Consider the following 18,058-nt stretch of genomic DNA (forward strand, 5'->3'; position numbering starts at 1 on the left):
GTAAATTTTCTTCTCATAATGATCACTTTATTCCCATCATATTTTGACATTAATGCTATAATATTATAACTCTCTCTGAAGCCCAATTGTGCAAAAAGTAGAACTTTGTTGGGTTTTTTTTGTATGTCGTAATATCACGACTTGAACGAAATGTTTAAAAGTCTTTTTTCTTTCAACTTCATGCTACTAAAATGAATTTTTTTCCCTCATAATATTAAGTTATTCACGTGAAATAACAACTTTTTCCTCTTAATATATTGACTTTATTCTTGTAAAATTAGTGCTAATTTTTTCTTCTTGTTGAATGATATTTTTAGAACGTGGTCCGGGCCGATAAAAAAGCAGCAGTGGGCCGCGATGGGCCCCTGGGCTGCACTTTGGACACTCAATCTTTAGTTGATGGTAAGATGTGTCCTTCCCAAATAAACAGAAATCTCCATCCGTCCATCTTCTTCTGCTTATCCGAGGTCGGGTCGCGGGGGCAGCAGCCTAAGCACGGAAGGCCAGACTTCCCGCTCCCTGGCCACTTTGTCCAGCTCTTCCCGGTGAATCCCGAGGCGTTCCAGTTCCAGTTGAGAGACATAGTCTCTCAAACATGTCCTGGGTCTTCCCTGTGATCTCCTACCGGTCAGACATGCCCTGAACACCTCCCCAGGGAGGCGTCTGGGAGCCTGAACCACCTCATCTGGCTCCTCTCACTGCGGAGGAGCAGCGCTTCTACTCTGAGTTTCTCCCACATGACTTCTCACCTTATCTCTAAGGGAGAGCCCAATGATCAATGATGCCATCGTTATCCTTCATGCAGCGTTTGAGCAGCTTGCATGATTTCTCTTCACTTTTCACTTTCACATTCCTTTTCTTTGACACACTGCCGTCAGAAGAGTCTGACTTACGCCTCGGAGACATCATGAAGGGGAAAAAAGTTCAGTTGAAAAGAACAAAAGTGATGTTCTTCCTCGGTGACGCGACACACGACTACAGCATGTACACACCTGATCCAAATCTTTAGAGCAGTCGAAAAATGTCAAGAATGTACATTTTGCACTGTTGGATCTTAAGGAGGTTCTATGCAAAAATAAGAAATGGGCGTGAGACAAAAAAGGATTTTATTGCAAAGAAGCATTCAATTGAAATGGGATGTTCATCAGCTGATTAAAAGTTTAAGACCATAGCCAAAAAAAACCCCTGAAATCTCCCTAAAATAAAAATAAAGTATTCAGTCTTTCTTACTGCGTCCAACCTCAGCAGCAATGGAGCGCTGCAAGAGGCCTTGCTTATGCACCTCAACAACCCCACCGAGTTCAAAGAGAGAAAGGTGTTTTGCCTTTGCCATCAAGAGATCATGACAGCGTGAATACCTGACACTCAATCACATTCAATCCGCCTTTTTGCCCACATGTTGCCTTTTGAAGGCTGTGCTCTTCAACTTTTGATGGCCAGCCTATTTCACTTGAATGCTTGTTTGCAATAAATTGCTTTTTTGTCTCACTCCCATTTCTTCTTTTTACATTTTGAAGCTCTACTTAGAACCTCCTTAAGATCCAAAAGTGCAAAATGTACATTCTTGACATTTTTCGACTGCTCTTAACATTTCGATGAGGAGTGTACTCTTCTGCCTACGCATCTTTCCGCCGTGCGCATGTACTGTAACTTCTGAACATCTCTTTTTCTGTTTGTTTATTAATAATTGATCAAATCATCGTCTAACACGCTGCACGGTGGTCTAGTGGTTAGCACGTTGGCCAACACAGGAACAGCCTGGAGATCGGGAAGACCTGGGTTGGATTCTCACTTGGGGCATTTCTGTGTGGAGTTTGCATGTTCTCCCTGTGTGTGCGTGGGTTTTCTCCGGGTACTCCGGCTTCCTCCCACATTCCAAAAGCATGCATGTTAGGTTAATTGGTGACTCTAAATTGTCCATAGGTATGAATGTGAGTGTGAATGGTTGCTTGTCTATATGTGCCCTGCCATTGGCTGGCCACCAGTCCAGGGTGTACCCCGCCTGTCGCCCGAAGTCAGCTGGGATAGGCTCCAGCATGCCCCCACGACCCTAATGAGGATGAAGCGGCATAGAAAATGGATGGATGGATCTATGACTTACAGTATTTCCACACGTATGTGCTGAAGGGGAACTATTTCATTGGCAGGTAGGGAACATTCAAACACACACACACCAACACACGCCAAGCAAATGATGCTATTTGCATTGTCAGTCAATAAGAGTCGAGACAGCGTACAAGCCTTCATCTGCTCGTGTTGAACTTGAACGTGCCCGATGGCGACGGTAAGTTTCCTGCATGAGATGAAAAGTGATGATACGATGATATTTCAGTTGTGATGATGTGTTTTTCTCTGGTTTTCCTCATCGTTCAGCCATAACTTGTTGACCAAATGATCCGATCAGACTTGACAGTTTCATGCTATTTGGTGATGATACTGAGATGTTACTTCATTGTGTGTTTGTATTTTCACCCATGCAGATACAATGAAAAGAAAACAGTGCAAATGTTTATTTTTCTTCTCTCAAATTTTCGGTCATCCTACATACTGTACTTTTGACTGAATGCCTGATTTACATAACGTGTGCCATATTTGACATGAAAATAAGCGTGTTTTGCATCTAACCTCAGTGAGGATTGTGCTAACTGTACTGTACTGTACTGTACTGTACCCACCAGAATGATATTCGTTGATATGGTCCAATTGGTACATCAAGGTATTATTGTGATGTTAAGTGAGAATTTTGATTTTACAGAATGAGGCTGCACGCTCCTGGACACTGAGTGTCACCATCATCAGGGCAGAAAACATCTGCTCCACTGACTTTTGTATGTGAGAATTTTGCTACTTTATTCGATTTATTATCATGACTTTATTTGCATGTTAACCCAAACCACTTTCCTACAATGCCTCGTGCTTGAACTCATCACGTCCCTAAATGACGTATGAGGCCAACTCCTCAGCAAGGAAGCAAGCTATTGGCGGTCCTGAAAGTCACGAGAAGTCGCCAAATGACATCATTATCTAATTTGCATAATTGCGTAATTGTCAATTTCCTGTGTTTACGCAACTTGTTCAGACGGCGTACAAGCCCACCCTCGCAAATGCCTTCTCCTCAGATTTTGGATCAACATTTGCAATAACAGTGACTGTTGTAACACATTGATGACATCACGTTCTGTGGTAGGCGGGACTTTGGGAAGCGGAGGAGACAAACTGTCTGTCATTGAGCTCACATGGAGCAAAAGGCCAAAATACAAAATAATGAAGGAGGAAAAGAGGATTCGATAAGGCCAGAGGGTCCAAACTGCGACCCGCAAGCCATTTGTGACCGATGGCTGTTTTTTATTTTAATTTTTAAATTCTTTTGTACTTAACAAAAAACTAAAAAGAAAAAAAAAAGGAAAAAAACAGCAATTTTACTAGAACAAAGTCAAAAAGTACATTTTGTCATAATATTACGAGGAAAAGTAATGTCATTTTAGTAACATAAAGTTGAACTACTAAAATAAAAAACATTATTTAAAAAAAATCATAATATTATGAGCAACAGGCATAACAACAATTAAAGTTGTAATTTTGTAGAAAATCAGGTTGGGGATAAAGTTATAATGTTACGATAATAAAGTCATAATGATGATACGGACATTTATAAGAACAGAGATGAAATAGTTGCAGAAATGGAAAAAATACCTGTAATTTTACAAGAATAAAGTCAAACTATTAAGAGAAAATGTTGTATTCCAACAAGAAAAATAGTCCCAACTTTACAAGAATAATGTCATTTTAGTAGCATACAGTTGAAATATGAAAGAAAAAATACATTACAAACAAAACAAAAAGATGTAGTTTTTGGAACATTAAGTCGAGGAACAAGTTACAACGTTGACAGAATGACGTCAGAATATTATGGGTATAAAGTCAAAATATTTAGTAAAAAAAAAGTTTTATTCTAATGAGAAAAAAGAGTAAACATTATGACAACAACACTATGAGGAAAAATTACAAAATTTTAGTATCATGCAGGTGAAATATTACAGAAAAAAGACATTTTTAAGTGGTAATAGAGGAACTTTGGAAAATTTGGTTGGGGAAGAAGTTGTAATATTATGTATGTATGTATGTATGCATGCATGTATGTATGTATGTATGTATGTATGTATGTACGTACGTACGTATGTACGTATGCATTTATGCATGCATGTATGCATGTATGCATGTATGTATGCATGTATGTATGTATGTATGTATGTATGTATGTACGTACGTACGTATGTACGTATGCATGTATGCATGCATGTATGCATGTATGCATGTATGTATGCATGCATGTATGTATGTATGTATGTATGTATGTATGTACGTACGTACGTATGTACGTATGCATGTATGCATGCATGTATGCATGTATGTATGCATGTATGTATGTATGTATGCATGCATGCATGTATGTATGTATGTATGTATGTGAGTATGTATGTATGTATGAATGTATGCATGCATGTATGCATGTATGTATGTACGTATGCATGTATGTATGCATGCATGCATGTATGTATGTATGTATGTATGTGAGTATGTATGTATGTATGTATGTATGTATGTATGTATGCATGCATGTATGCATGCATGCATGTATGTATGTGAGTATGTATGTATGTATGTATGCATGCATGTATGTATGTATGTATGCATGTATGTATGTATGTATGTATGTATGCATGCATTTATGCATGTATGTATGTATGTATGTATGTATGTATGTATGTATGTATGTATGTGAGTATGTATGTATGTATGTATGTATGTATGTATGTGAGTATGTATGTATGTATGTATGTATGTATGTATGTATGTGAGTATGTATGTATGTATGTATTGTACTTTATTAATCCCACAGTAGGGAAATTCACTTGTTACAGCAGCAAGCAAGATACGCAACTAAAGAATACATAGTGACACATGGTTGGGAATAAAGTCATAATAATATGAATTTTTGTTTTACAAAGATTATTTTAATTTAAATATTTGAAAAAAAACAGTAGCAAAAACGGGGGGGGGGGGCAACAACAAAGAGTGAAGTTGATACTAATAAGCTTTTTAGCCGCGCCCCTAGTGGTTTGGCAAAGCATTACACATCACGCTCCCAACCCCAACGAAGAGCTACAGTATAAAAAGATCAATATGGTGTCAAAGAGGACGGCGTACTGACACGTACAAAGAAGCAACATCCAAGAACATACCTACTTTCACACCGGAGTCCCCAAAAGTCTCCAATGGCACCAGAAAAAGTCACTAGCTTTGTCGCTCGTCAGTTTTTTGAAAAAGAGTCACTAGATAGGTCTGAATAATTGCTAAACATTGAGGCGGGGTTACTAAGTTGGATAATAATTTCATGGGATAATGGCAGCTGTCAAGTAAGCTCGCTCATTTCCAAAAGCTTATTCTTTGCCATGAAAGCTCATTTCACATCCTTGTAGCAATTGCAATGCGTTAATAGTGTGGCAAATATTACAATTCAACTCCTTTTACATTCATAGAACGCAAGCTAGCAAAGTATAGCAAAGTATGATTTTAGCCTTCAAGCTGCTATGGAATGGCTCTGGATTCTTATGGGTTAACATAACTGCACTACAAAGACAATTACCTGAAATCTCACATATTTGATTGTTTTCTGTACATTTCAGGGTCAGAGGACGATTGCTACGTCACACTGACTCTTCCACCTGCAACAGTTTTCAAGACAAATACCGTGGACAACAGTGAAAACCCGGAGTGGAACCAAAGTTTTGATTTCAAGCTCTACGGTAACCTGAAGGTGAGACCTCGAAAGCTAGCAAACACTGGAGGAGTGTTGCCATCTTAGCGGCATTGTGGCTAAATCTGACGACATTCCAAACCCCCTTGGCGATACATGTTCTCAAAAGCGACTAGCGACTTTTTCTGGCGTCGTTGGAGAGTTTTCTGATATTTGGGGATGTGCTGATGTGCAGTTTCTGATCTCACTGAGCAGCGGCGGTGCTGCTGAGAGGTACGCAAGCGGTCAGGGCACAGTCAGCTCCCACTGCACACTGAGATCATAGTGGCGCTCCACGCATCCACGAATCACGCATGCACGAGGCGCGATGCCACAGGGGTGGCTCTTGTCCTGTTTTACAGAGCGGGAGCTAAAACTTAAATGTTTCTTAATCTTCATTAAATGACTTCTCATTACGCTCGAGCCTCATTGGGGCTCGATCACTTACCTGTCAGTGTGTCAGAACGTGTGATGGAAGAACAATGTGTGATAAATAAACAAGTAGTCCTTACTTCAAGATAAAAGGCGGAGGCTGGATGTAATTATAACGCTGTCTAGACTTTGAAAGGCGCTGGCCGAGATAAAGTATTCAAATCATGTTATTTTGATGAAGTGATGGCCAATTTTAAATTAACAAACCGAGAATCATATGCAAAACATGCACTTATATACTTAAATACTGAATCAGTTACAACAGAAAAGAAGCTAGAGCAACAGGGGCAGCTGGAGCGGAGCAACGAGGCTGGCAGGATGACGAGGAAAGGAAGACAGTCGTGGGACAAAGTAGTGTGGAAGAGGAGAAAGAGGAACATTTGGACGTCTTCCCTCTACTAACTGAAAAGCGGTCGTAGGTGTGCCTCGTTATTCCGACCCGCACGGCAATTCAGGGAATCTGGGCAGGGAATACAAAAGAAAGCAGTGGGGGGAACAAATATAAAAACCAAAGACAGGAAGGAACCACAGAACGTGATGTGTAAAGTTATACGCTGCTGTTAATACCGCCGCTGTGTATTCCCAGAGTACTCTCCAGATAAAGTTGTGTGATGAGGACATCATCTGTGATGACGTGATCCAAACAATCATGTTTGATATCAGTACTCTGGCAGTGGGGAAGAAGGAACTCAAGGAATTTCCCATCCACCCTCAGGTAACCCGTCAACAATCATCTGCCCCATATTGAAAAGACGCAGAAAAAAACAACAACCTGTATTTTTCCCAGAAAGGATGAAATCACACAAATATTTGCGAAAAAAAAAAATGAAAGCAAACATAATTGCAAAGCACTGTCCCAATCTGATTCCAAGTGAGGTTTCTATGAAATGCAAGTGCTGTTCTGAGGTTTTTCCACATTTAAAAAAAGCAATTCACTCACTCTATCAACTACGCAGAGGACAGAAAGCAGATTTAAAGGAAAAGTGCACCTCTTTTGGCATTTTGGCCATCATCCACAATCCTGATGCGAGACATGAACATACGTCTCTCTTTTCTGTGCATTCTAAAGATATAGAAACAGCTAAAAAGAGACACCTAAAAATGCACGTGATGCGACACACCTCTGAAAAAACCTCCAAAAAGCGCCAACAAGGCTCCATTTACATAATGTGACCTGCATATTAACCAAGCTACAGCGACATTGTTTTTATTATTGTTATTAATATTGTTACACCCAAGAACTACGTTACTGGCACCACACCGGCTAGCTACTAGCTGGCTAGCGACTAGCTTCACCACACACTTGCTCACAATGCCTCAGGCCGCTGGCGAAAGGAATATTGGAGGTGCCGCCACTGCTGCTGTGTTTTTGTTTTTGAGTTTGGAAAAGTTACCGCGAGGTGTAGCGTTCCTTTCTATGTTGCTATGTGAAATCAATGCACCCAGGAAGGAAGTTCCGCTAATGCTTCAAATGAGTTATAACGTATGTACGTGTTACTGCAGGCTCACAGCGTGGGTATACAACCATAATACCTCGGTGGAGCTTTTTGGAGGTGTTTTAAAAGCGGCCTTTCTCGGCGGAATAGGTGTGTCCCATTACATGCATTCTTCGCTGCTTCTTTTTTACCTGTTTTTATATCTTTAGAACACACAGAAAAAGAAGGTATGTGTTTATGTTTCACATAAGGATTGTGGATAATGGGCAAAATTCCCAAAAAGTGCACCTTTCCTTTAACAACCACTCCAATTTCTTGTTTTTTCCACTTATTCCCAAGCGTATCTTGCTTGCTGCTGTAACAAGTGAATTTCCCCGCTGTGGGATAAATAAAGTACAAATACAATTATTCATCCATCCATTTTCTACAGATGCAATGTCCTCGTCTATTTCCACCAGGGGGAGCAGGTCACCAGTTGGGAAGCTAATGTTGCTTTTCTACTCCACAGTATCAGCTCAGTGCAGCTCAGCTTGGTTTGGAGCGGTTGCTTTTCCACTTCCAAACAGCACCTCATGTAACGACTGTTTAGTCTTTGGACCCCGGATACAGTGTAGTGAGAAAAGGGTAGAGCCGCAAAAATACAAAAAAATACAAAACAGAGGGAGATCCTGTAGTAATTTAAAAAAATGGCGCAGGCGTGTAACTAAAAGCAAACAGTAAATAATGTTACTTTGGATAATTCAAATAACACTTTTAAATTGATTATGGATTAACCACCAAATTACTCAAGTAATTTGAAATATTGTATTCTTCAATATTACCACCGGGCTATAGACATATTTCCTGGTTCTAGTCAGGACTCGAGCAGCAGCATTCTGGATGTACTGCAGCTGGTTTATAGCTGGTTTAGAGAGCCCCGTGAGAAGGTTTTTACAGTAGTCTAGCTTGCTGGAGACAAAAGCATGGATTAGTCTCTCTAAATCTGGCTTAGACACTCCCTTGACATTCCCTTGATTTTGGCACTGGTTAAAAGCTGATGATGTTATTGGTTTAATGTGGCTGTTAAAGTTCAGGTCGGAGTTCATTTTTACGGCTAGATTTCTAACCTGGTGATTACATTTTAGAGAAAGAGTCCCAAAGTGGTAAATAACACTTTGTTTTTGTTTCTGTGGCCAAAGACAATGATTTCAGTTTTGTCTCAGCTTAGCTGGAGAAAGTTGTTTTGCATCCACACACTGATCTGTTTGATACAGTGACAAAGTAAACTGCAGGACCGCGTTCACCTGCCGTCAGTGACACGTAGATCCGAGTGTTGTCTGCATAGTTGTGGTAGGACACATTGCAGCTGCGTATGAGCTGGCCTAAAGGAAGCATGTACAGAGTGAACAATAGGGGTCCCAGGATTGACCCCTGGGCAACCCCACGGGTCATAGCCATTTGGTCTGAGACACAGTTACCAATTCCAACAAAGTACTTCCTGTTTTGAACCAGTTTAGAGCAGTACCAGAGATTCCCACCCATTTTTGTAACCTCTGTAATGAGACCATATGGTCAACTGTGCCAAAGGCAGCACTCAGGTCTAGCAGAACCTAACACGAGACTTTGCCTGCATTTGTGTTCAGACGGATATCATTTGTCATCTCGATCAGAGCATTGGACAGTATCAAACACGTTGCCAGGAAGGAGACACTCAGTAAGCTGTTGGAATACAACCTTTTCTAAGACTTTTCCCCAAGAATGGCAGATTTGATATGGGCCGATAGTTGTTCAGTACTGTGTCATCAAGACTGCTCTTCTTCATTAGAGGCTTAATGACAGCAGTTTTTAGGGCCAGTCTGAGGTGAGGTGTTAACTAGATGAGTGAGTTGTGTTATCAAACTGCTCAGCACAGACTTTAGAAATCTTGTGGGTAAGTCATCAAGGCAGCATGTTGATGGACTCAGAGTGCAGATGATCTGTCCCACTGTTTTGTCAATGAAGTGTTTCAGCTCCAGGTGTCTAGCTGCCTGCAGAATAGATATCTGTGTTGTGGAAATTATTGCATTTTTTATACGTTCAACTATGTCATGAAAGAATGTTGCAGACTCATTGCACTGAGATGTAGAAATGAGTTGTAAGAGCAGTGAATGGAGGGTTAGTTCATCTGTTATCTGTAGCAAACAGTACAAGAGAGTTACCACAGATGGTGATGATTTGAGAAAAATAACTCCCCCTTGTGTACGGTTGAAGGTTTGGTTGAAAACACGTAGGTTTTCTTTGTAAACCTCAGAATGAACCTGGAGCCTTGACTTGCGCCGACACTCCCTTTTCTGTGCCGTGACAGGCTCATCCTTTCTCCGTGGCGCCTTTTGCCCACTTTTAAGCCATTCTATCCGAGACAGGAGCAATGGTATTGAAAACATTTACAACACTTGATGTATAAGAGGTCAACAGATCATCAACATTAGAACATGGGGTGTTTTCAAACCTGATTCTTGCCATAAACTGTGTCCCTGTGCTGTCATTAATGAGTCTTCTCCGAACGACTGCAGACCCAACTGGTGGTTTGGGTGTAAGAGAAAACAAAACAACAGTAGTCCAGAAGCAAACAAAAATCTCTCCAACAGCTAAATGCTATTTATTTTTGTCCACAGTGGGACTCAAACTAGGCCTTCTGGTTCTGACACCCAAATTACTTACGGACTGAGCTACTGTCGCCAAAAATCACTGCAACTACACCCCAGTTTACTTCTCAGCATGAACTGTAGATTTGGTCTGAGTTAGCACAGCAAGAAAACAGTGTGCTGCAGCCAAGTGGAGAATATATGTCATTGCTAGCTAAGCAAGTGTTTCTTTTTTTTCTTACGACGACGTGGCAAAGAGAAATTTCTCCTCCTCTCTTTGTGAATATTGCCATTCATCCAGGTCATTGCACTCTCAGGGCATTGAATGGATGGCAACTAGACTGTTCAGGTTGTCTTATGTAACGGACGCCAGCCTGTGAGGCTGCACAAGTGTACGTTGGTAAACCTCACTCCCTCTGCCTTGAGAGCTGCGCTGAACATGCGGTCGACAGTCCGGGCTTTTGGCCGTGTGGTCAGCGCTCTCGTCTCCCATTGTGAAGGTCCTGTGTTTGTGTCCCGGAGAGGACAGTGTGAAGCAGGGCGGGTTACACTTAGAAGACGTTTGGCCTGTCATCTGAGCAGGCTTCATCAGTTCATGCTCAAAGACTAGCTTGGAGTTTCCAGTAGAAGTCCTCAATAGAAGTCCGAAATAAGAGTCCCATCTCGTCTTTGAGCTGATGAAGCCTGCTCGAATGAGAGGCCAAACGTCTTTTAAGACAACCTGAACAGTCCAGTTAGAACAGTCCAGTCAGCTCTGTGAGCAAACAACAACTGTGTTTGCCTGTATGGCATCGTGTCATGGACGAGCGATGGTGGTTGAGAGGAGAGGAGGAGGTGGTTGATGCGTTACAAAAGTCAGCCTTAATGATCCACGTCGCCGCAGGTGAAGACATGTTTGGAGGTGCACATCACACAACACATGTGGCTTGCTGGGCAAGCATGTGACGTGTCTGTTGTCTCTCGGGGAGGGAAGGGCACTTATGTGATAATGCTTTTTTTTTCCTAATATTTTCGGGATCCACCGGCAACGTCTCAAAGATTGACTGGTCGATCGCGATTGACGGGTTGGTGACTGCTGGTGTAGGCTATGTCAAGCTGAGTAGACGGAAGAGTGGTTTGTTGCTTTGACACCACCTCACCGGGAGGGCGCCTCGTAGTGATCCGTATTTGGATTGAATTGGTTCCTCTTGACATGGCGCTACAGTTGCACTCAAAATTATTCAAGCCTTCTTTTAAATTGCAAATGTATTCAAAATGTAAATGAAAGACTTGCCAATTTTAATAAATAGTGATGAACTATTTGAATAGATTTTCTTTTGGTTGTTTAGTTCAGACGGCCATTATGGGCTATTATTTTAAGAGTGAGTAGATGTGCTAATATCAAAACAATCTATTTTTGGCAGCCATGTTCTTGTAGTGCAGGGGTGTCCAAACTATTTCCACTCAGGGCCTCATACGGAAAAGTCAAAAGATGCGGGCGCCGCTTTGCCATTTTTTTTTTTAAACCAGCCTAAACAAAATATTTAATATATTGTATATACAGTCAAACTTGTCTATAGCGGCCGCGAGAGGGAGTCTGTAAAAGTGGCCGCTATAGACAGGTGGCCTCTATAGACAGGTTGGCGTCCAGTTTGAATGTTGACCAGTAGAGGAAAAAAAAGAAAAAAAAGGGGGGGAAAAAATAATAATAATAATGTTGACCAGTAGAGGGCACTGCGGACTGCGGATAAAAGTTGTACAACACTACTAGGCTTGTTATTATCATGGTTCATGGTTCATGGTTTTAATCCTGAACATGCATGAGTCAAACAGTAGCACATCACATAGTACAATTCACAATTTTGCATGTCCAAAAAGGAGTAGGAAGAAGCAAAGCTTATTTAATCCTACCCCCTCATCAGTTTCACATCAGTTGCAATACATTTATTCACCTCTTGTTCTTCCAAGTGTACTTTGTAGATCTACTTGACAATGTAGTGCAATCATAGCCAAGGTTTTTACTTACTGAAAGGAAGCTAGAGGCCTAATAATAATATATTATTATATTATATATAATAATATATATATAGAGAATATATCCACGACCCACAGAACAAAGCTGTGCTAGTAATGTCTTACGCTTGTTTTTAATATTTTACTTTTTATACGGCAGAGTGTCATTACAGCTTTAGTTCATCGGGAAGTGACGGTGGGCGTCCCGAGCAGGAGAGCTAGGCTCAGTGCTAGCTGTGAGTTTGGAGAGAGTTGGGAAGTGTGTTTATGTTGGCGTGGATGTAAAGTCCTGCAGTGTTCTCCGCTGTTAATAAAGCCATTAAAGTGCATCGGCGACGTGAGTCTCTCCTTCCCCACAACAAGCGGCATTACAGTATTGACCAGTGCACACCAGGAAATAAACGGTGTCATTTCTTACAGGCATTGGCTGGACAGCTATGTAGTGGGGCTTGTTTAACCTTTGCCTTGTGGGCAAGCAGGAAGGAGAGACGATGCTGAGAGATGTGTGTGTGTTCTGAGCTGCTGTCTGGTGGCCGTGTTCAGTAAATAAAGTTGGCAGAAGCAACAGGAGAAGTTTCCTTCTTTGCTTCGGAGCTGAATAACACTGACAAGTTAACAGACTAGTAGCGAACGGAAAAGAAGACGGCTTTTTTTGTGTCGAATACAGAAGATGAGGACTTTGATGGATTTGTGGATGAGGATTGATGAAAAATAACGTGAGTATATTCTAAAATACTTCAATTAAGTACAACCGAACTCAGTTTTGCTCCCGCTGCCGCATGCACGCTTTTTTTTTATTGTAGCGTCGCTGGGAGCACGTCCTGTTCCCAGCCTAATTTGCGGTAATGTTTTGGTGCAAATGCTCATAAAGTTACATGTTTGACCAGGAAATAGCAAGCTCAAAAGAAGACGGCTTTTTTGTGTGGAACAACTGACAGTTTGTGTGGATCTTGTGAATGATTGTGACTGAGCTAGGACTCAGTAATTAAAGTCTACACATGACGGCGTCATTGATTGAAAAACCAAACTTTTTCATGCATGAAGCTTCTACTTGAGTTGAAAATTTGGCCGCTATATGCAGTCAGATATTGACCAAGGGAGACAAAATGGGTGGCCGCTGGCCGCGTTGGACAGGTGACTGCTATACACAGGGTCTATAACATGTAAATTTAGTGGGGGGGATTTTTCAGTGGCTGCTATAGGGAGGTGGCTGTTCTATAAAGGTGGCCACTAAGACAGGTTTGACTGTATTTGTTTACACACATAAAATATATTTATTCATTTTATCGCTGACAAAGTGTATTGCTATTACTATGGACTGTTTCTCCTTACATTACTTTTTGGCTGTTTTAACATTTTTTTTATTTTGACAAATATTTCAACGTTCTACTTGTACACTTTTTTTCATACTAATATGACTTATTCTCATAATATTTGGACTTTATTATCAAAACATTGTAGCATTTACCCAACCTAATTTTCCTAAAATTTCAACTTTAATTCTGTGTTTTGTTTGTTTCGTATATTTTCTTTCCTATAATATTTTTTTTTAAATTCTGTTAATATAATGACCGTACTCTCTTAATATTTTGCCTTTATTCGTGTAAAATTACTGCTTTTTTTTCTAATTTTGCTGTTGTTTTTTACATTTTATTGTTTAATCGTATTTTTAGAATGTGCCGAGGGCCAATAAAAAAGCAGTCGCAGGCCGTAATTGGCCACCGGGCCACACTTTGGTCACCCCTGTTGTGAATACACCACATGAAGTCTATGGATGTACAGTAGGTCCTTGATGATGGTTGCTGTGTTTGAGCGGCTTGCAGCTAGCGTTCATCAGCGTGGCTCCGCTTTATGACCGTTTTACCGTGTCTAATCTCACTTTCACTTTCCTTTTCTTTGACGCACTGCCATCAGACGAGCCTGTTTCATGCTTGGGAGACATCATCCGCACTGAAATATTTTCAGGTCCAAATGATATTTCAGGTCAAACTATTTTATTGGTTCCGCCCCTCATCCATTGTAGGTGCCCTGAAATGGTAACGGCTTCCAGAGTGGGAAAATCTGAAAGCGCCGGCTTGTCGTTTGCATATGACATCACCCCGTCACGTGACCATAAGTAAGCTTTGACGACAAGCCAACATAATATCTGAATATTTGAACGGACGTGACTATGTATGTAATAGAGGTGTCACGAGACTCATGAGGTAAGACGATGTACAAGATTGGCTCCACGAGATTTTAAGAAAAGTACAATGAAAAAATATGACTGAACAAACATACTTTTTAATTTAACTCAGTCACAAATTGCAGGCGCGTTCTGAAATGTTTATTGCCCCACAAATTAACGCTCAAAGATATAATTGTCAACATTTTTTGAGACCAAATAAACCACTGTTATGATAATATACAATAATAACAATAGTAATACAGCTCACTGTTTTCCTGTTATCTACTTGTCTTTGTCTATTTACATCAGGGCTGTCCAGCTGCCTTTTGATAGTTAGAATTTAAAAAACAACAATTTATAATTTAAAAAACAACATACACTGGCTTCTCTACTTACAAACGTCCGACTTGCGAACATTCAGAGATACAAACGCAAGCTGACTGGTCTATATTTTCATGTATTTTGTCGAAAATTGCGATATTTTTTCATTTGAATTTGTTCGAAAAACTCATATTTACATACATACGCATATACTGTATATGTATACACGTACATGTAGTACCTATATCATTGGTAATATTACCTTTTGTTCGACTTACGAACGAATCGACTTGCGAACGGTCGTCTGGAACCAATTGTGTTCGTAAGTTGGAACCTAGTGTATACACACAGTACATTATACTGTACATACTTATGCCATGTTCTGTATCGCTGCTCTGCTGCCACCTGTCTGCCATTTCGTTGTAGTACACGTCGTTTGGCAGAGGCGGAGCTGTAGGCTTCATACATGGGACGTCGGCACACATCCGGTGCCAGATTGTTCCCTGCGCTTCCCTGCTCACCGACTGCCTGACTCGCGCCCGTTGGTGTTGTGTATCACTTCCTGGTCAAACTTGCTAGTCTTAAATACTTCTTGTTCCCTGCTTAGCTTCTCAGCAGCAGCTATTCGGCACTATTTGCTACAGTTAATCCCTTCTTGGTTTTCAGCAGCGATTTATGTTTTTCCCTGCTTGGTTTTTTCAGCAGCGCCTTGTGTTCACTAGTATTTTTCCCTGTTATTTTTTCGTAGCAGCACTTTTTGTTTCCGTGTTTGGCTTATGCCTTGTGTGTTTTTGTCACTGGACTATTTACATTTTTTGGGTACTGAAACCTTTTCCCTTCCCTTTTGTATTAAAAAATAGGAGTGTGTTTCTTTGCATCTTGGGATTCAAGCCCCAGCCTTAAGCCGAATCGTGACAACGTCTACATTTAAAGACAAATCCTTGTGTTTTTCTAAGTTATTAGTATCAACATTTTAGCTTTTTCTTGTTATTTTTCCGCTTTTGCTGGGTTTTAGTTTTTTTTATTTCTGCAATGAGCCACGTTTCATAGGAGGCCCCTGCTCCACACTTTGGACACCCATGCGTGTTTTGCCAGGAAGCCGTGGTGCAATGAGGCAATGGTGGATTGTGTCAGAACTCTGCCTTGTTGGTCAGGGACTGGGTTGCATTGTGGAGGGGTTTTTACAGCTTTCAGACGTGCATTGCACGGCGTTACGGAGACGGTGCTCACTCCCACTCGCCTTCACCTTTGTTGATGGCTTGTATTTAATCAGTGAATAAATACATGACGCAAGAAACACTTACATGTGGACACTTACTCGCTAAATATATCAACCATGTCGCTAAATTGTCAACATGGATCCGGTGATCGCCGGTACATGAAAGTTGGCACTGAGCCAAATGCAATGAGCACCAATAGAAGCGCTCGGTGATGAAGGGTGCAGACAAGTCTGAAGATCTACGTGGACTGATTAATCTGACAAAACTTCAAGTAAAACTGATCAAATGTGGAATTAATACAGCTTCTGCTGGGACATCAACAAGCAGCAAGCAGCTAACATCCACACGTCACTCGTGGACGCTGGGAACACCAAGGTAGGTTGGATTGCAAGGTGTGCATAAAGCACTTAATGTGTACTTCCAATAAGGCCTTGCACACTGCCACTTCCAAATTGCAATTAATTATCATTCATAGTAGCCATGCCATAGTTCACATTTTGATGCAGCTTTTCTCCAACCCAGAAATCTCCTCACGTCTAGCTAACACCATGTAGCCATGAAATGTAACATGAAACGAGATAACACGAGAAGCACCTGTAGTATGAGCGCTAACTTGCCCGTCAACTAAAGCAGGAAAAGCGGTAGAAAATGGATGGATAGAAGATGCTGTATATTAAACCATGGACTTATTTTGCTGTTAATAGTTCCATACTTTGCATTCTTTACATTGTTTACAGGACATATATTGGTAGATACTCTTGGTAGATTCTATAAATACGATACTATGGTTTGATAGTGATATAATTGACATCATATCATCTTTCTTCATAATGTCAAAGGGTAAACTTTGGATCGCCTTTGAGCTGCAGGAGGAGAGGTAGCTTTTTTGTCTTTTTTTTTTACCCGATTAAATGTAAGATATTATCTGCAAATGCATGGCCTTGATACACATATTTTGTGTTTTATATTCTTTAGTATTCAGGAAGCTGTGAGTCCCCTCAAAGCGGCCAGTGTCGGGGTAAGATATCCACATTCGCAACCAAATAACAATCATATCATTCGAACAGTCATGCACTCAGATGTATGAATCGCATGTGGAATTGGTACAATTACAAGGTCGTCTCTTTGGTTCCTTTAACAGAAGGAAGTGGTTTCTTACTGGAGGTTAAATGTTACCACGGTAGCGGCCAAAATACACACTTCCAAAGATTACTGTAAGTACAGCTTTCCACTTATGTATTTGGTTTGTGAAACATTTATTCTTTACAATTTACTTGTTAACCACAGCCATTTAAAGTCAGCCAATCGTGGATATATCATTTATTTGCACATTTATTTGCACATCATAAACGTAAATAAGCGTACAAAAAACAACACAATTTATAAACACCTAAAATCATTGCGCAGGAGAGGATGGAAGCCAAAAGAGTCTTATGTAAATACCTCCCCGAGCGTACACAGGGAAAAAAGAAAGAGAAAAAAATACAATGACAAAGAACTGAAATAATAATCTAAAATAAAACATGAAAAATACAAATCAAATGATATACAGCCTTATATTTTTCCGTTAATTAGAGTCCTTTTCAGATGCTCTTTAAATAAAGATAAACATGATGTTGATTGAAGTTCAGGACATAGATTATTCCAAAGATGAGGTCCACAATATTTCAGAGAACACCGACTGCCAGAAGTTTGACATTAAGGAAGATAAAATCAAGTTGAATATCGTGTAGGATAATTGTGAATAACAGAAGACAACATAAAGAAGTTCTGGAAAACTCTTGGAAGGACATGAGTTGTTTGTGCATGAAGACACAGGTCTGGCAAATATTCACATCAAAAACTGAGAGAAGTTTGAATTTTTTGAAAAGTGGAGCAGATGAGTCCAGTCTCTTTGAAAAACTGATCATTCTTAAAAATGTATTTTGAATTAGAAAAATCTTGTTGAGATGAATGGGACAGGTTGCTGCCCAAACAGTATTTCAATAAGTAATGTACGAATAAATGAAGCAATAATAAAAAAAAATCTAAATACAGGAATGATTTGTCAATGATCGGACTCAAGATGCCGATTGACTTCATGTTTTTTT

The 18,058-nt window shown here is 40.4% G+C and overlaps 1 protein-coding gene across 2 annotated transcripts in view; it reads left to right on the top strand.

Moving 5' to 3' along the window:
- The first annotated feature begins 347 nt into the window (after positions 1–347).
- The window catches only part of LOC129193084 (cytosolic phospholipase A2 beta-like), a 57,613-nt gene continuing 39,902 nt past the window's right edge, over positions 348–18,058 (top strand). Inside the window, exons 1-8 of one of the 2 annotated variants that reach the window (XM_054797698.1) lie at positions 348–402; positions 2,148–2,284; positions 2,756–2,828; positions 5,688–5,818; positions 6,816–6,944; positions 16,808–16,845; positions 16,944–16,986; positions 17,110–17,182. In XM_054797698.1, coding sequence (XP_054653673.1) covers positions 2,276–2,284; positions 2,756–2,828; positions 5,688–5,818; positions 6,816–6,944; positions 16,808–16,845; positions 16,944–16,986; positions 17,110–17,182 — 496 coding nt within the window. In that variant the 5' untranslated portion in view covers positions 348–402; positions 2,148–2,275. Of the gene's footprint in view, positions 403–2,147; positions 2,285–2,755; positions 2,833–5,687; positions 5,819–6,815; positions 6,945–16,807; positions 16,846–16,943; positions 16,987–17,109; positions 17,183–18,058 lie in introns of those variants that run through there. The other variant, XM_054797699.1, reaches the window with a different exon arrangement.

This window comes from Dunckerocampus dactyliophorus, chromosome 13, assembly GCF_027744805.1.
Source record: "Dunckerocampus dactyliophorus isolate RoL2022-P2 chromosome 13, RoL_Ddac_1.1, whole genome shotgun sequence".
Taxonomy (NCBI): Eukaryota; Metazoa; Chordata; class Actinopteri; order Syngnathiformes; family Syngnathidae; genus Dunckerocampus; species Dunckerocampus dactyliophorus.